The sequence below is a fragment of the Odontesthes bonariensis genome, chromosome 11 (genome assembly GCF_027942865.1).
Source record: "Odontesthes bonariensis isolate fOdoBon6 chromosome 11, fOdoBon6.hap1, whole genome shotgun sequence".
Taxonomy (NCBI): Eukaryota; Metazoa; Chordata; class Actinopteri; order Atheriniformes; family Atherinopsidae; genus Odontesthes; species Odontesthes bonariensis.
Window position 1 is genome coordinate 11,993,235 of NC_134516.1, and position 22,487 is coordinate 12,015,721.

At 42.6% G+C, this 22,487-nt stretch overlaps 1 protein-coding gene across 1 annotated transcript; it reads left to right on the plus strand.

Moving 5' to 3' along the window:
- Nucleotides 1-5,240: 5,240 nt before the first annotated feature.
- Nucleotides 5,241-22,147, plus strand: LOC142391637 (sodium/potassium-transporting ATPase subunit alpha-1). Its single transcript, XM_075477558.1, has 23 exons — nucleotides 5,241-5,418; nucleotides 5,792-5,902; nucleotides 8,963-9,022; nucleotides 10,343-10,444; nucleotides 10,581-10,682; nucleotides 10,769-10,882; nucleotides 11,026-11,160; nucleotides 11,448-11,565; nucleotides 11,886-12,154; nucleotides 12,266-12,574; nucleotides 13,556-13,690; nucleotides 13,910-14,102; nucleotides 14,222-14,397; nucleotides 14,592-14,728; nucleotides 15,229-15,379; nucleotides 15,481-15,649; nucleotides 15,744-15,898; nucleotides 16,017-16,140; nucleotides 17,530-17,675; nucleotides 17,795-17,925; nucleotides 18,100-18,201; nucleotides 19,429-19,520; nucleotides 21,946-22,147. Exons 1-23 carry the CDS (start codon nucleotides 5,407-5,409, stop codon nucleotides 21,972-21,974), a joined length of 3,072 nt encoding a protein of 1,023 aa, XP_075333673.1. The 5' UTR covers nucleotides 5,241-5,406; the 3' UTR covers nucleotides 21,975-22,147.
- Nucleotides 22,148-22,487: the final 340 nt, after the last annotated feature.

A 22,487-nucleotide genomic window follows, 5' to 3' on the forward strand; every position in this document is an offset into this window, starting at 1 on the left:
TAACTGAAGCAAACCACATCATACCTTCAGACCAGTAATCGGTGAGGTTTTCGTGGAAACTCGGTTTGTCTCCAGAATTTTTATTCCTGTAGTCTGGCTAACATGTTTGAAAAAGTTCTGGAGTTATCATCTTTTTTTTTTTTTTCATGTGATAATCATTATTGAGTGGAAGCTTTGCCACCTCATGGATTTATCAAGCCACAACTAGAAATGTGTCTTATTGTGTTTGTACATCTCTTATTTTAAGTTCAGTTCTAAACCTCTTTGAGTGTTTCGGTATGATTTTATTTGTAAGAATTTATGTTTAGTCCAACCCATCTGAAATCACTCAATTAAGCACTTTAACACTGCACAACTTTTCCCAAATTGTAGGTGTCATAGTTTGGAGGCGAAGGAGGACCCAGATGCAGACAGGAGCCAGGAGGAAACTTAAAGGAGAAGTTGTGTGTTTTTTTTTTTTTTTAAACCTAGATCTTATTTCTGGCAAAAAATATGTTCATCTACTCACCGATAGCAGTTTGGTGAACGCCTTTCGGACGCTATCTAGATCACTCAAGATCCGCATATATCCATATAACGGGAGAGAATGGGGCATAGACAATACAGCCTCTAAATTGTATAATCTGTCTTTATTTCACCAATACTTTAAGACGAATGAATGAATGAATGAATGAATGCGTACTATTGCACCGTTAGTTCATAGCTGCCGTGTTGTTGTTATTGGGGGCTTTCTACACACTACTGGGATGAAGTCTTCACCGAGTGCCACTGCAGCACATGCAGCTCATTTACTCCGTGCTCTGTGACGGTCGGCTATCTTCACACAGAGTTTACTACTGCTAGTTTTGTGGCATGGCAGGATATTTTTCAGATTTTGATGACAACTTTGAGTACGTTGGACGTCCTTACCGGAGTGAATGAGCTGTGCTGCAGCAGCGCGCGTCGATGACGTCATCCCACTAGACGCGTGTGTAGAAAGTAGTGATGCTCCGATCGATCGGCTGCCGATCATGATCGGCCGATATTGCCCAAAAATAGCCTGATCGGCGATCGGAAAAATATGCAGATCAAAAAACCGATCACGTGATGTAAATTACTAGCGACCACTTTCTAATGTGGTACGTGACGTGTGTACAGAACCGAACAGGCAAAACCTCTACAGGGCATCTCGACAACATGACCTCTCCTGTCTGGAATTTCTTCAAAGTGTGTCAGAAAGATGTGAAACTTACTGCGGTCACGCCATCTGCGCTGCGGAGAGGCACGGTCGCGCTAGCTACACTTGAAAATCAAGTGCCCGTTTACAACGCGTCATACGGTAAAGCGTGTGAGCGGATTTATGGTGCATTCAAGTGCACCCCGTAAACTCAGAAAGTTTATTTTTCATTTGTAGGAATACATACACCTGTTATTACTTGGTTGTTTTTTTACTACATTCTTTTTAATGATTAAAACAAAATGATAGAACAAAATTATTGAAGCATATTCAGAATCAAACTCATTTCTGCATAGTCAGATTTGAAAACTTAATTTAGAACCAAATCAAAATGTTCTCTGCCGACTCCACCAGATTCTTGTTCTACATGTCCCCAGCTACCTCTGGCGGTTTAATTTCTATAAATGGTGCACTCTCTGCTAGATGAAAGGCATGGAAATGTCCGATTCCTATCATGATCGGCAGTGATCGGCAATCGGGCAGATCATGATTTTGGTGATCGGTCCAAAAAATGCTGATCGGAGCATCACTAGTAGAAAGCTTCCTATAAGCCCCCCGATAGCCCCGGATAACAACAACACAGCAGCTATAAGCTAACAGTGCAATAGTACGCGTTCATTCATTCATTCGTCTTTAAGTGTTGGTGAAATAAAGACAGATAATGCCTTACTTAGAGGCTGTATTGTCTGTACTCTGTTCTCTCCAGTTATATGGATATATGCGGATCTCGAGTGATCTAAATAGCGTCCGAAGGACGCCGACTTTCACCAAACTGTTATAGTTGAGTAGAACGTATTTTATGCCAGAAATAAGGTCCAGGTTAAAAAAAAAAAAAGAAAAACTTCCCCTTTAACGGTTTATTTAAGAATGAAAAATCCCAGCAACGCTGGAGTACCACAAAAAAACTAAACTTGAAAAAAACAAAAACACCTCAGAAAGTAACAAACCCAGATTGTACATTACCAGGAACTAGCCTGACAGGGGAAAACCATGGGTACAATGATGGAGGATCTGACAAAGAATGAATACAACTGGGAGACTAAATACTGTGGGGAGAGTGATTAGTGAGAAGGTACAGCTGAGGATAATTAACACAGGTGAAGGGAGTGCAGCTGACGACTGGCAGGAGGGAACTGAGGAAAGGTGAGGAAATGGCAAGGCTAAACTAACTGGAGACTAAACAGACTAACCAGAAAAACACACAAAAAAATACATGGATCGTGACAGTCGGTGCCATATGCTGAATAAGAGCAGTTCTGTGACAATATTCCAGCAAAACCTGGTCATCATGTGTTTCTAGCTTTGCCAAATAAACCGGATCCGATTTAAACTGTAATCTGAGTTCGTCGTGCTTGAATTATGGTGCATTTGATTGAACTGATGCTTTCTGTCACTCTCTTCTCCTCTGGGCCTCTATCAAACAGTAACATTTATGAAAACTCGCCGCTTTCAGCTTGATTATTAAACATCTTAAACGGCTCGGCGTCACCCTCAGTCTAAAGTTCACGACGGAGTCAGTGCTACTAGTGGGCATAGTGAAACATTAACAATGTGCTTCTTTTTTTTTCTTTTTTTTATAGGCTTTCACATTGGCCAAAGACCATTTTAAATGCACAGTTTTAAAGTCCTTTTTGAGATCATGTAAAAAAAACAAAAAAAAATAAAGATGATCCTGCAGTACGACGTATTGAACAACATTTGTAAAAAAAAATAAAAAAATCCTTCTTTTAAAATTAAATGTGATAATCATAGCTATGTGTTTTGTATTTTCATATGCTGAAGCTTTGAGAAAACCAGCGTTTAATCTGCCGTGGCTAGGAAATTACATCAACCCTGTGCCTCTTGCCGGTTATGTTTCCCCTAATAATATTACTATTACTCCTTGTACTCATTACTACAGTGACATTGCAAAGGCCACGTTTTACGTTCTCGGCTCCCACGCTGTTTATATACGGCAGAGTATTGTTTTGGGTTAAACATGCAGCTATAATGCTTAAATTATAGAGCTTAAATGCCCATCAGCCACAAAAAAGCTCCGAGGGAGCCATTAAAGCGCAATCATAACTTGCTGTTTTGGGTTTGTTGATGCAGGGATTTGCAACATCTCTGCGTGGGAGGTCAGCTTCCCAAAGACTTTACCGTACTCGAGTCTCGTTCCAGCAAATAAAAGTGTAAACAGAAATTCTTAATGGGCTTGAATAGGTGTGCTCCTGTGTCGTAGCGCTAGAAGGGTGCGCACAAATATCTAAATTTGTTATCATGATGTGCTGTAAAGCATTTGTTAGTGCCCCAATAAGCTTTCTTTTCATTTTAGGGGGTAACGAGACCATTTTTACTGCGGGTTCTGTTGTACTAATGATGAGCTGCAGCAGTATCTGAGTGGATAGGCCTTTCTATTCGCTTTTACATCAATATCCTCTTTCTCTTGTTTCTGTTTCATCTTGAATAGACTGGGCCAAATTGGAGCCAATACACCGCCGGCCCCATAGATACAGCAGCAACAAAAATGGATTTGCCTTCAGTCATTTTCCGTAGCGCATTCTTTCAGATTTTCACCCTCATATTTAACGTTTCACCTTTGCTATTCCACAACACCCCTCCCTTTCCCTCTAGCTCTCTCCCTGTTTTCTCACCGTAGCCCCCTCCCCTCTGCATAGTCGAGTAACTGCAAACAGTCGGAAGTTTACTCCAAACACATGCGGCTGCCCCCACAAGCCAGCGAGCCAGCCATCAAGGGTAATCCTTCCCTCTCCCTGTGACTTTTAATGAGCAGAAAGAGCACTTCCTTGTTTCACCAGGGTCACCGGTGTCCTTGGGTGCCACCATAACTGTGTGATAACAATGCGATTGAGCTGAGGCGACGAAAATGAATCCAGAAAGTGTTAATGCGTTGCATTTCCCTCACTTTATTAGAAAAGATCCTTATTTAGCATTTAGCAGTTCTGAGCCAACCTGACTGGATGTGACAGATCGTATTGCCTCTTCAAGGGCATTCATGGCATTTTCCACGGACATTACGTTCTCGCTTAATCATTCATTAAAAACCCTCTCAGTTAAACTTTATGGGATCGATTTAGATTTCTGCTCACCACTAGAACACTGGGGTGGGGCTTCCAATAACAGCTTAACAGATTAAAGGAGCAGTTGTTTTCAATGAAATCTTTCCTGAATTAAGCGCATATTGATTCTAAAAAAGAATTCTTAACATATATTCAAGTTTTTTTAAGTTCGAGGTAAGGAGCAGCAGGCTGCAGGTCAGCCGTGTTAATCTATCCAACGCAATGATTAAGCTTTGTAACAAAACAAAACTTTCCCCAGCTACTGTTTTCTCATTTACTGAACTGAAAGAATTTCAAAATCAATTAAGTTTTTTTTGCTGTTGTTATGGCGAGTCACATTGACCTTCGACAACGAGGCAAAGCCGAAGGCTTAGTGGAATACTCCCTTTGCATTCCACTCGTTATCTCGGCTGTGAGAAAACCCTTTCGTCCTGCCTACTTCTCTTGTGGTTTTTAGGCAGATTCTCCCCTCGCTTTTTTCAACGCGGCCTTTTGTAGTTTAAACTCACTGCACAGCCGGGGCAATCAGTAACCTCCAGGAGTGGACTTTCGCATTTGTAACCGTGGCCTTATCTCCATGTGTCTCACATTCACTACCCTACTATCTTGCCTTTTTTTTTGTCTCTGATTGTTCCCGTTTGTCCTGTAAACTAAGCATGACTGAGAGAGTGCACACAGGTACTTGCAAGTGTCTGTGAAGTTGCCAGATTAGAGGGAATGCATCAGAAAGATCAGTTGATTTGAGACAAAAGAGATGAGAAAACGTGAAAGATAATGAAGGGAAGCAGTCAGAAAAAGTTGAGTAAGAGTCATCCCCTCCCCTTTCTCCAACACTCCTCCTCCCTCATTGTGTCCACCCCCCCCTCCCCCTTAACTCTGCGACTCACCTGCTGAGTTTCAGTACCCTTCCCCCCCAACTCCTCCCCTCCAGGGGCAGGTAAGCAGACGTGGGTATAAAGGTATGCTTTTACACCAAGGAAGCTATCTTCTCTGCTCTGGGAGTCAGAAAGACTACAGGGCTGTGTGAAAGAGAGTGTGTGTGTGAGAGAGAGAGAGAGAGAGAGGCGGAGTGGGGAAGTTTCAATTTAAAAAGACAATTGGATTGACTGCTCTCAGAAGTCCACTGCAACCATGGGGCTAGGAGTGAGTATTGGAACTTTGTCACATATTTTGGCCTGTTATTGTGAGAGTATTTAGGGTGCATATGGGTTATTTTAAGTGTTGGTCACATGTCATTGGTTAAGCTTGACAGTTGCCGTTTGCGTAACCAACCTTGTATCACAATTTTGAAATCTGCAGCGAGACTCTTCTGAGCTCCCAGAATTTGGGGACGGATCTCAAAACAGTAAATCTCAGTCCCTTCCCATAATGATTAACGCAGGTTTCGCAGCGTGTTTGAACAGCAAAGTTGGACACTGCTTTCGGCGCCGACTCGGGAAGAGAAGCCTCAGAGCAATCGTCACGTCTCCAGTCATATTTTCATTAGCTCTTGTTGTTTCACTTTGTTCAATCTCAGAAAGGGAAAGATGATTACAAGAGGGCACCGACCTCCGACGGCACCTCCAAGAAAGACAAGAAGGCGAAAAAGAAAATTGATATGGACGACCTGAAAAAAGAAGTCGACCTGGTGAGTGCACAGAAAGCCAGTTTTTTGTTATCTTCTTCTTTTCCTCTGAAGCGCTTTTGGGAGCGTTCCAAATATTGTCCCACCTACTCGCATGGTTTGCTTCGTGCATGTCTTATTCGGGCCGTGTTAACATTCTGTCACTACCATTGGTCACAGCAATGATATAGCCACTGCTGAAACAAAACCCCATGGATGGTCACATGAGATGTAGCAGTCTATCCCACATTTCATAAAGATTGCTACTTACACTGCCTTCTGTGCTGTGTCGTGTTATTAGGGAGTTCACAGCTGTAATTAGCCTCTAAGTCATGATTACGTTGATGGGCGAGAGTCTAAAGAAGTGAACAATAAGCAAACATCATCATCTTTATTTCTGTCACTTTCATAATACTGTTCATTTAATCACCCATAATACATCGCGTTATTACATTGTAATTCACTGTCTGAGTTTGATGTCTGGAAATTTGTAGAGTTGCTTACCTTAGGGTTTAAGTGGGGGGGGGTGTGAATCAGGGCAGTGGACATAAAGTTGGCTAATTTCCACCGGTGTCAGCATTTCCCAACGCTGAGGCTTGCTGAAGTCATTTCCCCAAGGTCAGAGAGGAACTTGCTTTAAGTTCCCGACTAAATGAGCGGGAGGAATGCTTTTGCAACATCAAATCTATATTTAAATGGACAACATAGGGATTTTAAAGACAAGGATGCATTGCTTCGGATTGCTAAGCTTCTTTCCTGAAATGTTCAGGAAAGAATGTCCCAAAGGTAGAAGGCATGTTGCAAAGCTCCTGTCTATGTACCAACATAACCCTCACGGGATCCTGTCCTTCACAAGGTCAGTTCCCTTGGAGGAAGAGTTAGTTCTCACCTTTTTTCTCAGGGCACAAGTAAAGTTAGCGAATAAGCTGCTGATTTTCAGTTATTTTTCATAAAGATGAATTATTTGAAGTTGCTGATTATTGACTCACAAGGTTCGCCAAGTAAGGTAGTTTTTCAGTTTCTCGCAGTTTTCATGCATGGCTCTAAAGTACCCTAAAAAAAAAACCTACTTTTCATCATAACCGTCGTGGCTTGTTGTTAGCGTAATAATGAAGCTTTTTTTTTTTTATCCTCTCAAAAACCCAGCGACAATCACCTGCCCAATGTCATCCGGCAGGTCCCGGGGGGCAATTTTATTTTTATTTGGCAGTAAAAGTCACATCTTGGTGACATATTAATGGTTATTGTCTTCTGAACGTCTTAACCAAGATCTCAAAGTCCCACTGAAGGACATCTCAATGCCATAGCAACCATATTTGCTATGACCTTCCCAACTTGCTGCGAGTAACTCAAGGACACCGTCTTTAACTTTAATTCTTCTTCCTTTCACACAAAACATCGGATTTGAAAACATGAAGTGATTTTTCTCCCCTTGCACTGATAATCCACAGGTGACTCAATGATGGCGGCATATCGGCCAGCAGTAAAACAGCGGTAAAAGCGTAGAGGGCAAATGTATTTGACATGTTAATGATTATTGCCCCATCATACAATTGAATGAGGTGTCAAAGTCCAGGTGAAGACAATAGGAGCTATTCCTATAGCAACATACAGCAGCCAGTGAGTTGATCATGTGTGGCTGAGTATATCAGAAAATGCTAAATGTAGACAATGTTCAGAGGTGTGTGGTCGTCCATTCAAACGTGTTCAAAAGGTGGCCGGAATACGAAAGCGAAGGATAAAAATGTCCTCAGAAAGCTTCAAAGGAGCTGCCAGTTGAATGAAGCAACAGCAGTTCGGGCCATGTAATAACACATTAACCGCGGCACATTTGACATGCTTCTTTTTTTTTTTATTAGCGCTCGTGGGGGCTGGCCAGAACCGTGCAGTTCCACCCATTTCCCCCGTCTCACTGTAAGGGAGGGCGTGAGTGTGTAACGGGGTTCATGTCATCCAGTGGCCGGAAAACGGCGAAATTGTCAGCGATTCAGTTTCTTGAAACTTTGAAAAGGTGTTGTCTTGTGATGTAATATTTCCATACCCTCCAAGCAGAGGAATATTAGATCATTGAAGGTCAATTTGGCAAAGTTTATTAGTTTATTCGTTCAGCCACTGTTAACCAGCAGAATCTGACATCACAGCAGAAATTAGTTTAGTTACACGTGTAATATACTATTATAAAATGTTAAATGACTCAGCAAAGATTCCAATTCCTTTAACTGATATTTCACAGTGCGTCTACTATAAACGATCTAGGATTACAGTGAATGACAGCAAATCCCACCCACTTTATGTTACTTTAAATAGTTCATTTGCCACCCACTGCTATATGTTAGTGCTTTTAGTGGAAAGTTATTTAAACATTTGCTTTAAACGCTTCTAATCTACGCAAATGAACGCAGACAGAAGGTTAGAACACGGCATGCTTTCCTTAGATAGCTGACTCATTGCATTATGCCTCGATTTAGAAAGCTCTTTTTCTGTGGAAAAGATTTTTTTGTTTTGTTTCTTTCTTTCTTTCGTGCCGTCTTCAATAGCATCTTAGTCCAAACAAGATTTTTGGTAAATGTTTGAAGTCGACATTATCACCACAGAAACCAGGCCGGGCATCTCTGCTTTGGGATGTTTTTCACTGAAGATAACGATACTTGTTTGGGTGTTTCACAGCACAACAAAAAATAAACGCTGGGAGTCAGCCATTGTTACACATCATCCAAATGACATTGGAAAAATCTGCGTGAAATATTTATTTTACTGTGAGTCTGCAAGAACAGTCTGCGCTCCTGGGTGAACTCTTAAAAAAAAAAAAAGTCAAACACATGAGTAATACTCTTGGGAACAAACACCAGTGTATCAGTTGGGTGTCATTGATTTGGCTGCATGGGGTGTTTGCTCGCAGCAAACCGACGGCTCGGATGAGTCCATACACAGCCGAGCTTATGGCGGCTCAGTTCTTTTTTCGCGTGCGGTCGTGACTTTTCAGTCGTCGGCAAAGTTTAGTTTCACTCCGAGGCCTGCCTTTGCTGATCTTCGATCTTTCGCGCAACACTTCTCAGTTTAATCTCTGCATTTCTTTCTCCACAGGATGACCACAAGTTGACATTGGATGAACTTTGCAGAAAATATGGGACTGACCTAAACAGGGTAAGGCTTCCTCATTCGTGTGTGTGTGTGTGTGTGTGTGTGTGTGTGTGTGTGTGAGCCTGTCAGAGGGCCATAAACTTATTGGACTTATCGTGCTTCATGGAGGTAGATAAGACCAGAGGACAGGGAAGGTCTCACAGTAAAAGCTGCGGTCAAAAGCACACTTTGGAGTGAATTGTAATTATATAATCATATAAGTTTACCTACTTTTAATGGTATCTAGCCTTAAAGATGCAGTTTTGATTGAATATAGTTGTGATTATATTCACAATTATAATTGTATTAATATTCTATAATAATGCATTTCAGTGCTTTCTTATCTCTTATAAAGTAGTAAGTGTGAGCCTCAGATGTTTTTACTGTGTCCTGGGAGGTATCTGACTGGCTACCCCTGCTTTGAATAATGCACAGAACACAGCACAAACACTATTATAGGGACTATTTCTTATTGTGCATGTGTACTTTCAGTACACTAGATTAGATTAAACCTCTGCCTCTGTCAAAGTTATATTTTTTTTAAATAAAAAAAAGTATAACAGACTAAATACGGTTCATTTCCAGCAATTAAGCTTTATGCTTTATGCATTTCGGTGAAATGGTCCCTTAAAGAACCAGTCCGCACATGAAGGGGAAAATCCAACTGCTACCCCCATAGCTTTATTTTTTCCATTCAGTTACCTACATCAAGCACACACCAAATCTCATTACAGTAGAGACACTGAAACCTGCTGAAATCTGATCTATCTTTGTTTTCCCCCAAACAAAGACCTGATTCATACAGGAATTCCAGTCTAAGTGACATTACTAACGCCTCGTATTTACCTCTCATTCTTTTCTATTTCAATACACTCTAATAATAAAATGTGACTTTCTCTTTGTTAAAGTACACACTGCTCATTAACAATAGTTACAACACGATCTCACACTGGTAGGATTCAAAGGCTGTGAATTGATGCAAATTGTATTTTTTTTACTGTACAATTGCGAAAAGAGGAGGTTGCAGTTGAAACATTACAGTGATATTTCTTCTTACAGATGTGGTTTGTTTTTCTTTGAATTTCAACCAATGTTAACGGAAGGAAGGGGGGCGTTTATGTCCGTCACCGTGTTCTCCTCCGTGAGCAACGTCAGAATTAGGGAAGAGGGTAAAAACTGGACTTACAGGTTCTCCTTTTTAGGTTTCACAGACCCAACAGTGCAGGCGAATCAGACAAAGTGTAAAAATGAACCGCTCAAACCTTCTCCTGTCTTGGTTTTTTTTTCTGTCTATGTGTCAAGTTATTTCAGGTATAAGTAGACACTTTTTCTCTTTCTTTGAAGGGCCTTTCCTCCAACAAAGCAAAAGAGGTCCTGGCCAGAGATGGCCCAAATGCCCTCACGCCTCCTCCCACCACACCTGAATGGGTCAAATTCTGCAGACAGGTAAAAGTTCAATTCAGACCGGGGGAGCGTCGTAATTTCAATATTCAAATTTCAGAAACGCAACTCCAGACCGATTCGCTGCAGCCGGTAAAACCAGGGGAAAAAAAGCTCAAATGTGATCTTATCTTGTTTCCAGTTGTTTGGTGGCTTCTCCATGTTGCTGTGGATTGGTGCAATCCTTTGCTTCTTCGCTTATGGCATTCAAGCTGCTTCAGAAGACGAACCAGCTAATGACAACGTAAGAAGATCTTTGGTAGAGTACGGTACTTTGAAGTGTGTTACCTCCAAAGATTGTCTTAACCAATCTTTTCTGTCTTCCTGCAGTTGTATTTGGGTGTCGTGCTGTCTGCTGTAGTCATCATCACTGGTTGCTTTTCCTATTACCAAGAGGCCAAGAGCTCTAAGATCATGGACTCCTTTAAGAATCTGGTCCCACAGGTAAGACTCCAGTTTTGACTGGATTGAATCATTGATCATTTGACTTCTTGCTGCTTTGAGTGGAAGCAAAAGCTTTTGACTCGTTCATGTATGTTCAGGACAAAACACGTTTGTTTTTTGTTTTTTTATCTTTGATTTCATAGCAAGCCCTGGTTGTCCGTGACGGTGAGAAGAACAGCATCAATGCAGAGGAGGTGGTGGTTGGGGATTTGGTGGAGGTGAAAGGAGGAGACAGGATTCCTGCTGATTTGAGAATTGTCTCCGCTCAGGGCTGCAAGGTCAGCACCGCATTAACTCACGGAGCACCATAATTTCACGCCATATTTAGATGTTATGAAATCATGAAATCCTCCCATATTACAGTCTGTAAGGCATGGTTAAGGTTGCTTAACATCTTACTGGAAATTACAGTATGATGTCAGCTGTGTATTAAACACCCTTCTGATTAAATTTATTTCCTCTTTCATCCACAACGACCGGGACCGACAATGCTAGGTACTGTCTTTTTCACACTATTCCAAAGACATCGTGTCAATTTTTTTGTTCTCCATTCCATTTCATACAGGTGGACAACTCTTCCCTGACCGGTGAATCAGAGCCTCAGAGCCGTACCCCAGACTTCTCCAATGATAACCCTTTGGAAACCAGGAATATTGCCTTTTTCTCCACTAACTGTGTTGAAGGTACAGAAAAAGCAACTAGCAAACTTGTGTCCAGTCTTTACCTCTAACAAGGACAAGGATATGGACCGGCATATGAAAAAAAATCCGTATAGACGTGTGAATGATCCTATATAAATTGTACTGAAAATAACTAAGACTTTTTTTCATATACTCAAGACATACTAGATGGTGACAAAAAAGTTAAATCTGCAGTTGACTGAAACTTTAGCGACATAGATAAAGAGATTGAGACAATCATGTCAAGATGACACCAAAATAAATAATTGGTTTAAGAGCAGACTCGTCTATTGAGTATGTCATGTTCTCCCTTTTCTGTTCAGGAACTGCCAGAGGAGTGGTCATCAACACTGGAGACCGTACCGTCATGGGCCGTATCGCCACCTTGGCTTCCAGCCTGGAGGGCGGAAAAACTCCTATTGCTAAAGAGATCGAGCATTTCATCCACATCATCACTGGTGTTGCTGTCTTCCTTGGTGTTTCTTTCTTCATCCTCTCCCTCATTCTTGGGTATGGATGGCTGGAGGCTGTCATCTTCCTCATTGGTATCATTGTCGCCAATGTGCCAGAGGGTCTCCTGGCTACTGTCACTGTGAGTTGTGAGATCCTCTGATCTTATTCTCTGAACCAGCACCAGATATCATTGGCTGAAGAAAAAAAAAAACGACGATAGCTGGTAACAGCTGATTTTTTTTGTCTCCAGGTGTGTCTGACCCTGACCGCCAAGCGTATGGCAAAGAAGAACTGCCTGGTGAAGAACCTGGAAGCCGTCGAGACCCTGGGCTCCACCTCCACCATCTGCTCAGACAAAACCGGCACCCTGACCCAGAACAGGATGACCGTGGCCCACATGTGGTTCGACAACCAGATCCACGAGGCCGACACCACAGAGAACCAGTCTGGTACCTCCTTCGACAGGAGCTCGGCCACCTGGGCTGCTCTGGCCAGAGTCGCAGGACTCTGCAACCGCGCCGTCTTCCTTGCAGATCAGAACAACGTTCCCATTCTGAAGGTGAAAAGCTGCACTAGTTGCTACCTTCTCATCAGCACAGAGGAGTCGAAATGAACTTGACCTAATGAGAGGCAAAGAACACACAAGTTGATGAAATTTCAATAGCATTTGTTTCTCTGGTGTAAGACTATGTCTTGGTCTTGCTTGCAAACAAGCAAAGACTTAAAACGTTGAGCAAAAACTTTCTTCCTCAAAAGTTAAAACATTTTTTTTTTCACATTTATGCTGCAGGATACCCAGATCTGTTTTTGGACACAATAACTGTGTGGAAGCATTATGAGTAGATAGTGTAATTGTAAGAATGCCGCCTTTCATGTGGGTGACCGGGATTCAAATCCTGACCCAAATGATTTTGGGGTTGCTTCGGTTGATCCGGTCTGGGTTCGGCAACATTACGAGCCCAAAAATGAGGTCAACCGACTATGTAGATCTACTGAATGACTGGGTTTTTCCATCAAAATATGTTGTTCTTTCCTGATGATACAGACACATTCCATGATGACAATGCCAGTGTTCGTAAGGCTCAAATTGTCAAAGAGTAGTTCAGGGGGCACATCACATACTTTTCACAGAATTCAGACCTTAACCTCATGGAAAATCTTTTTTTGGTGTTCTTGAGAAGACCATGGCCAAAAAGATTGGTTAAAAAAAATATGTGTGCAATTCTTGACAGAAAGGAATGTTGTGATATCAATTAATTTATCCAAAATTGCCACAGCAAATATGTCGCAACCAAAGCTAAAGGTGGTCCAACAAAATATTACAGTGAGTGTTTATTAGCCAGCTAGTGTATATTGAATAGGAGAAAATTAGGGTTAGGGTTAGTTTCTTTTCTAATGCACTGCGGTGAGATTGAAATGGGGCCAACTGGGTTTTTTCTTTTCTTTGCAGTACTATATATTTTCTTTGTCCTCTACTAAGAAATAATAGATGTGAATTGTGTCAAGACCGCTGATGCAACTCTTTCACTCAAATCCACAGAGAGATGTGGCTGGTGACGCTTCAGAAGCTGCCTTGCTCAAGTGTATTGAGCTGTGCTGTGGGTCTGTTCTTGGCATGAGAGAGAAATACAACAAGGTTGCTGAGATCCCATTCAATTCCACCAACAAGTACCAGGTAAGCAATCCACTCAGTGAAGTAAAAACTCTTGAAACAAGCATGCCAAATTGTTGTTGGATTTGTCACCGTACGCTCACATCTGCCCTCTAGTGGTCAGAATAATTCCTGTCGTCGTCATAATATTGACAAAAGTAGATTTTGAGGTTCGTTTTGCAGTCAAATTTTCAGTCAAATCAAAGCCGGTTTGTAAAATCCAACCTCTGCTTTGCCTCAAAGCTCTCCGTCCATAAGAATGCAACTCCTGGAGAAACAAAGCACCTGCTGGTGATGAAGGGAGCCCCGGAGAGGATTTTGGACCGCTGTTCCAGTATCATGCTCCAGGGCAAAGATCTACCTTTGGATGAAGAGATGAAAGAATCTTTCCAGAATGCCTATGTTGAGCTGGGAGGACTTGGAGAGCGGGTTCTAGGTACAGCATAGTGTACAGCATAGTTCCATTCAGCGGCAAGATCCATTTATCTTTTATAAACTAAAGGAGAAACCCGAATCTGTGAACTCTGGTGAGCATTTCCTTCTTGTCCTCTCCAGGTTTCTGCCATTTCAACCTGCCTGATGACCAGTTCCCAGAGGGCTTTGCTTTTGACACCGAAGAAGTGAACTTTCCCACTGAGAACCTGTGCTTCGTGGGCCTCATGTCTATGATCGACCCTCCTCGTGCTGCTGTGCCCGATGCTGTGGGCAAATGCAGGAGCGCTGGAATCAAGGTGTGGGACTTGTCTTTGAAGGATTGCACCCTCAACTAAAATCAGTTGCAGGAAAGTCAAATGTTCAATCACAATGCCCGCTGACTATTGGAATGTCTACTTCTAAAATCTGTTGCTGCACCAAGACACTAACTTGTCCAACTTGGAGGAAAAAGCTGCTGGCTAATTGTTTTGTCTCATGTAATTGTTCTCAGGTTATCATGGTCACAGGTGACCATCCTATCACTGCCAAGGCTATTGCTAAAGGTGTGGGCATCATCTCTGAAGGCAACGAGACTGTTGAAGACATTGCTGCCCGCCTAAATGTTCCAGTTTTAGAGGTCAACCCGAGGTGAGAACTCCCATTGAGGCCTATTTAACAAGCTTCTTTTTTTTTCTCAAGCATAAGAATTGCTCCACTTGACGCTATTTAGTGGCAGAGCCTTTAAAGCCAGCTGAAATCAGCACTAATAAGAGCAGAATTATATTAGTGTTGACTCACAAGGCCCACCTCGATCCGCTCGGGCAAAACGGTTTTACCATTGATTCGCTGCCCGAAAATGCAATAAATTTTTTTTTTTTTTACTTCATCAGCGAGTTTAGTTTGTGGCATCGTTCTCGGCTGGAAGTTCTTCTTGTAAACTTCAGTGAGAAATGTAGTCCGTCTTGGCAAAACACTTCATTGTGTTCTCTGATGTCGTGTAAAAAAAAAAAAAGTGTAAATTCGATATACCAATGCTGAAAATTGGCATTTTTCACTCACCGATTTCTCTTTGTAACGTCCCAACTGTCATACCCCGTTTTCAGAAAACAGGGTTTTAGTCCTAACGCAACTCCTGATTTCCTTCACAGGGATGCTAAGGCCTGTGTGGTCCACGGCGGAGAGCTGAAAGAAATGTCCTCAGAGCTTCTTGATGAGGTGCTGCAACACCACACAGAAATTGTGTTTGCCAGAACTTCACCTCAGCAGAAGCTGATTATTGTGGAGGGTTGCCAGAGACAGGTGAGCATCAGTGGGGAAAAGATTAAAAAAAAAAAAAAAGAAAGAGAAAAAAAAGAAGGCGATAGACCTTCGTGCCTATCTTAACACTGCTTTCTCTGCAGGGTGCCATCGTGGCCGTGACGGGCGACGGCGTGAACGACTCCCCTGCACTGAAAAAAGCCGACATTGGTGTTGCCATGGGAATCGCTGGATCTGATGTCTCCAAGCAGGCCGCCGACATGATCCTGCTGGACGACAACTTCGCCTCCATTGTTACCGGAGTGGAAGAAGGTGAGGCCAACAGCAAAGTGAAAAAAAATCTTGCAGCGTCTTCAGAAATGCTTGTCTGCAACGCTAAACATTTACCGGCACATTACTTCGCCAGGCCGACTGATCTTTGACAACTTGAAGAAGTCCATCGCCTACACTCTGACGAGTAACATCCCCGAGATCTCACCGTTCCTTCTCTTCATCATCGCCAACATTCCTCTGCCCCTCGGAACAGTCACCATCCTCTGTATTGATCTGGGAACCGATATGGTGAGATCTCTGATTATTTGATTTAACGAAAAAAAAAAAAAAATGGTGTTCTCTTCAATAACAGCTTTGATCAGATGAACAGTTTACTTTATGTGTTTATTGTTTAACTTTTTAACAGGTCCCTGCCATCTCCCTGGCTTACGAAGCGGCCGAGAGCGACATCATGAAGCGACAGCCCCGAAACCCCAAAACGGACAAACTGGTGAACGAGAGGCTCATTAGTATAGCCTACGGACAAATTGGTAACTTATGTCTTTCTTTTTTTTTTTTAACATATAGGAAGCACGTTATTCCAAATCAGTTTATTTATAATATCAATCCACCAGCTCTGCTGTTCACTACTTACCCAGGGTTGGAATGCATATGATACACTCAGTGGGGTTACATGGCACTGAAAGGATCGGATTATTGACTAAATTATAATAAGACTGAGTTATTAAGTGCATGTAGACACCTTAATCTGACAAGAAATTGGATCGGATTACTAGCGATCGGATTAAGACCCGGAGATAACTCGGTTGAAAGTCAAATTAAACGTGCTTGTAGATGGTGAAGCACGTGGTGAATTAGACTATGCTCGAGATTTCTTCCCGGTGTCTTGAACCAGAAGTAGGAAAGAGACGATATTACTGTTGTTGTCGCTGCCGTCGGAAAGAAACAAACAACGCGATGGAGAATGCGCCGTTGTGCATCGCGTTTGTGCAATAAGCAGCTCAACACAAACGAAATGTAGAGGGACATACCTTCATCTTGCTCTTCATTCGCCATTTTCTTGAATGTTTGTTGTTGTTGATGGTAGTGAAGGGGTCAACCGGAAGTGGCTCTATTTGCAATAGTTGAAATGGGTACAGCGCCACCTATCGTACCAGGGTATGACATGCTTTGTGCCTATGATTCGATTCATTCACCGCCATATATCCAAGGATTATTACCCTTGCTCAACTCATTCTCATTGTAATTTAGCCAATAATCCGATCCTTTCAGTGACATGTAACCCCACAGAATGTTTTAACGTTTTAAAGTAGGTTAGACAACTGCAGCTTATTCAGAACTCTGCTGCTCGAGTCCTCACTAAGGCCAAAAAAGTGGAGCACATCAGTCCTGCTCTGAGGTCTTTACACCGGCTGCCTGTCTATCAGAGGATAGACTTTAAAGTTCTGATGCTGGTCTATAAAGCTCTGAATGGTCTAGGACCAAAATACATCAGTGACCTCCTGACCCAGTATGAACCTTGCTCCACATGTCTGGAACAAACTCCCAGAAAGCCTCAGATCAGCTGAATCACTCAGTGTATTTAAGTCCAGGTTGAAGACGCACCTACTTTCAGCTGCATTTGAATAAAGCTCCGAATCTGAAGCTTGAGTTTCAAAACTTAATCACATTTCAACTACTGATTTTATCCGATTCTATCTATTGTTCTTAATTCTTTTTTCTTTCTTTCTTATTTCTTTCTTTCTTTCTATTTTTCTCTCTTCTGTTTAAAATTTAAATCATGCTTTTTATTTCTACTGTTTTAATGTCTCTGTAAAGCACTTTGAATCGCCTTGTAGTCGAATTGTGCTGTACAAATAAACTTGCCTTGCCTAATGAAGCATGGCAGTGTATGTAATAAAGATTGCTCTTCTCATTAGGTATGATGCAGGCCACAGCTGGGTTCTTCACATATTTTGTGATCCTGGCTGAAAATGGTTTCCTCCCCATGGACCTGCTGGGAATCCGAGTGAACTGGGATGACAAATTTGTAAATGACCTGGAAGACAGCTACGGACAGCAGTGGGTCAGTCACGCTCGCGTAACTCCTAATACCTCGTGCTGCCGGCATCAGACTTAAACTTTCAAGCAAGAGAAGAAGAACATTCTAATTTTTTTTCTTTTCATTTCCCCTTTCTCTACCAGACGTACGAGCGCCGAAAGATTGTAGAATTCACCTGTCACACATCTTTCTTTACCAGTATTGTGATCGTCCAATGGGCTGATCTGATCATCTGCAAGACCAGGAGAAACTCTATCCTGCAGCAAGGAATGAAGTGCGTGCTCACAGAAACGCATCACATTTATTCTCTTCTTACCCATTAAGCCCTCAATCACATAAGCCGAAGCATTTTTGCACAAAAACTCCCAAAAAACACGTATAAAGGGAAAAGTTGAGATGTCTTGATATTTCCCCATTCGGTTACTATTCTGAATTTTCTGTCTAACAGGAACCGCATCCTCATCTTTGGGCTCTTTGAGGAGACGGCACTCGCTGCTTTCCTGTCATACTGCCCGGGCATGGACGTTGCCCTCAGAATGTACCCTCTCAAGTGAGTAAATCACAAATGCAGAAACTTACTGGGATTTGTTTTCATGTAAAAATGTCCAGGATTTCACAAGGTTTTTACTCGAATTTTGCATTTTTTATACGCTTTGTGCCACCTGGGGACATTTTCTTGATGTGAAATTACATTTAATGCCCAGTTTTTCTTGCTCACTGTGTTGTGGCTGCTCATAAAAGCCTTATTTTTGTTCTGCTCTTTTGGAGACTTTCCTTTATTTGCATGGCGAGCCTCCAAAGGTTTCGTGTTCATTCGTCGATGCAACCAGAGCCTCGAGATAGTCCTCTTCTGTCAGCGCTGTTTCTCTCCATTATCTTATTTCAAAAAGGAGGCTTTTATCCGTTACCACGTGTCATTTTCACTTCAGAGGCGATATAAAGCACGGGAGCAATGGCACTAATGAGATTCTTGGGCCAGCTGAGAAAAACAGAGAGCAGTGAGGACACATCACACTCATTAACCCGAGAGATCCACTCGCGACTCCCTATTATTCCGCATCTCACACCACCTCTGCTCGTCTTCTCTTCTTTACCTTCGCATCTCTTCCCGGTGCCCGTCTCCTCTTCTGTCACCCCCTCTTCACCCGCTCACCTTTTTCTCTGTGGATGGTGACACCTTGTTTTTCCATTCTCTAGGTCTGATTGACTATCTCCCTCCAGACTCTTGCTTCCCGTCACTATTTCTGTGTCGTCTACTTCACGTCTGTTGTCTTTTTTTTTCCTTCTCTTTCATTTCTGTCTTTCCCTCTGGTTCTATTCCCCTTTTGAGGAAAAAAGGGAAACTTCAAAACGCTCTTGTCTGACCCTTACATTACAAGTCCATTTTGGTATCTTTTTTATTTATTTTTTTGACCAAAGTATAAGAATATGAAATATAGCCATCTAGCACACCGGTCAGCAAATTCGAGTAGAATTTGCACCCCAGCAGGGTTTATATTTGTATTGAGGTCTCTGCATTAGCATAAGAGGACCCAGAATGTTTTTTCTGCCTTGTTTTGTACCCACAGCTTCTGAATTCACCATAATAGCTTCTCATCAAACGCACAATGTTCCCCCCCAAAAAAGCTTTCATGTGCTTTTACAGAACCTTCAAACAACCATAATGGCGTAAAACTCTGTTCTAGAGTTACTTACTAACGCAGCCTCTTTTACAGGCTGGGAAAGAGTTGCGTTCCCCTTTTGAATCCATATCTCTGTTTGTCCATCAATACCTTAGGCCATGCTGGTGGTTCTGTGCCTTCCCCTACTCCCTCCTCATCTTCCTCTATGATGAAGGCAGAAGATATATCCTCAGACGCAACCCAGGCGGTAAGACCTTCACTTCTTACTTCTACGGTCTTAAACATTTGTTGAAAAAGGTCTCTTTATCTGAAGGGGGATGTAGGGGCGCAGAGAAAGATATCCATTGTCCAGTTTTCAGATCAGCCAAAGTCGGTGGGTGCGTTTCTCAAAACATGCAAAAACATATTGGATCCAAGACTTCATTTGTCAAGTCATAAAAAGCTGTCTTTTTGCAGATTTAACTGGTATTCAATTATGTGCTTGAATTAATGTAAGTTGACGAAACGACTGAAAGAGCACTTCATTGAAATCCCACCCAGTTTAACTGAAATTCTATACGATTCAGAGGGGGGGGACGTAGAAAATTACATGAATGCAAGCAAGCAAAGCAGAGCAAACACTACTTAACACAGAGAAGAAGTATGCAGCATGGAGAAGAATCACTGGTGTGTAGGTGTGTTCTGCATCTATTTTTGCTCTTGCGTTTGTGTCCGTTGCCGCTGGCTCACACAGACCAGCGACCTGTGGCAGATGGTAGTGCCCATTAGGAGTTGAACCCTCAGCCCTGCCATAGTAAATGCCTCGTTTTTTTTTTTTACCCAGAAAGCTGAGCAGAACCCGTACGAAGGGGATGGCTCTGACGCAACAGTGTTTTTTTTGTGTGTGTGTGTGTGTGTGTGTGTGTGTGTGTGTGAGAGCGAGTGTGTGTCTGTCACATCCGAGGCCCCGCAGCACAGATCAGTGAACATGCCACTGCCCATCCATGGTGAATAATGTGTGAGACAGAAAAAAAACAAAGTTGAAGTGACACAATTTCCAGCAGCCTCCATTCAGGAAAAATATGCATTTATTTCAATGGAGCCAATCTGTGGCGACAGACCCACCCTTTGTGCACTCCATCTCATCTTTCCCACACAAATTGGCTAAAACCCGCAGATGAAATGATCAGAACATGTGTGCGATTTGTATCTTGTGCACTCGAGGTCGTGAAAATAGCCTAAAATTTATTTTACAATTTGGCCTGTCGAAGAAAAAAAAAAGGCTGAGACACCTCATGCACAATTTTTAGATTTTTAAGTGAAGTTCATGATGTAGAACCCCCTACCCCTACACTATAGCCTCGTTTCCACTGTCAGTCCGGTTCGGGTCACTTCGTATCGGTACGGTACGGGTCGGGTCGCTTTGGGGTCAGCTTGCGTTCCCACTGTACAAAGGGGACCCTCAGGGGTGGGCGGAGTGCATGCCGAAGCGTAAATAGCAAATAACTTCAAATCACAAATAACATCCATAATTTCGAACCACCTCCAAGCTTCTTCAGCTTAATGTAAATATAAATGTAAATGTATTTTATTTATACAGCCCTTTACAAACAATCATTACGATGTACCAAAGTGCTTTACAGCAGGTAATAAATAAAGAGAAGAATAAGTAAAAACAAATAAAAACAATAAAAGAACAGTGAAAGCAATAAAATACAACAATATCGAATAAGATAAAATAAGATAAAAGTGTCATCATACTACGGGGTATTAGGATAAAAGTCTTATTTGCGACGGATCTGGTGTTGATGAGAGCCATGCGAACAAAACGCCGACCTGTCTGTTGGGAGGCCCGGTTAACGGGTCGGAGATTCTCCAGTGCCTGGCCCCATCTGCAGATCCTCGTGGGCAACAGGGAGATAGGTACCCGGCCTCAGTGCGACCAGCAGCAGCCATCGGTAGGAGTAATCCACGGAGCCTCGGATGTCGTAGCCGGAGCAATCACTCTCTTTCCACGTCTTAATGCGACACTGGCTCGCGGTCCGGTTGAAACCACTCTCTGCCATTTTTGCGGCAATCAGCTGGAAAACTTTTTAATTTCGCACACCGCCATCGAGCTCCTGCTGCACAGCCTCCTCACCAACAATGGAGAGCAGAGCCTGGAACCGGTCCTGTGTGCTCGGTACCCCAAGCAGAAGGGTTACGAAAATGGTAACGGGTACCATGGGACCGGTACGCTTTCGTGGTAATGGAAACACTGAAATAAGCGAACCGTTCTGAACCGACCCGTACCGGACTGCATAGTGGAAACGGGGCTAATGTCAGGTGACATCTGGATCTATTAGTTATTTCCCTTCTGGGAGGTTTTTAAATGCACAGTCATGATATCACCATCTCAAGAGCAACAGTGAGACTGAAAAGCCACAGTCTCTCCTGTCCCTTTAGGACACATCATCATGAAAGTCAAGGCTGCATCGTGTCTCATCCAGGATGCATTTAGCTCCCCGGTCTGGTCTTAATTCTTCAAAATCACTGTCGGTCGCCACGAGTGACTTTTTTTTTTTACTCGATGCACCACTTGATGTCCTCTTATTCACTTTCTTTTGCTGTGAAACAAAACATGGAGAATTCAAAGTCCAAATGTGAGGCCCTTGAAAAAATACATCCCTAACTGTGTCTACTTTGGTTTCTAGGTTGGGTGGAACAGGAGACATACTACTGAGTCAACACAGAAGGAGGGAGCGTGTTTCATCATTATTTGCTGCCATGTTACATATTAGTTAAAAAGCTACGCCCCCCCCCCCCTCCCGAAAAAACAAGGAAGCATGGATAAAATAAGTATATCTTGATGTATGTCATTCACAATAAATTATGTCCGTACCATTATGCACAAAAGCTGCTTGTGTGTTTATTCCATTTTGCGCACACCTCACTCCTTGCTGCATGCGAGGGAGAACCTGACTCATGGGCGGAAACGAACACACACACACACCTCACGGGCGACGAGAAGTGAGGTGTCTGTGTGTTGGTTTTCCAATTCGGTTTGTCAGGTTCAGCGATCTGTTAGGTGGGATTACCCACCCCGGTGGTTCCCAAACTTCAGCGCTGTAGCTAAAGAAGGAAGAGTTCATGCTGGTGGTTGGACGAGATAAACAAATGTTTTTTACAATAGATTGGTGATGCTTTTACATGACGACTGCAGTAGGCAACGTTATTTGTGCTTATATTATTCAGG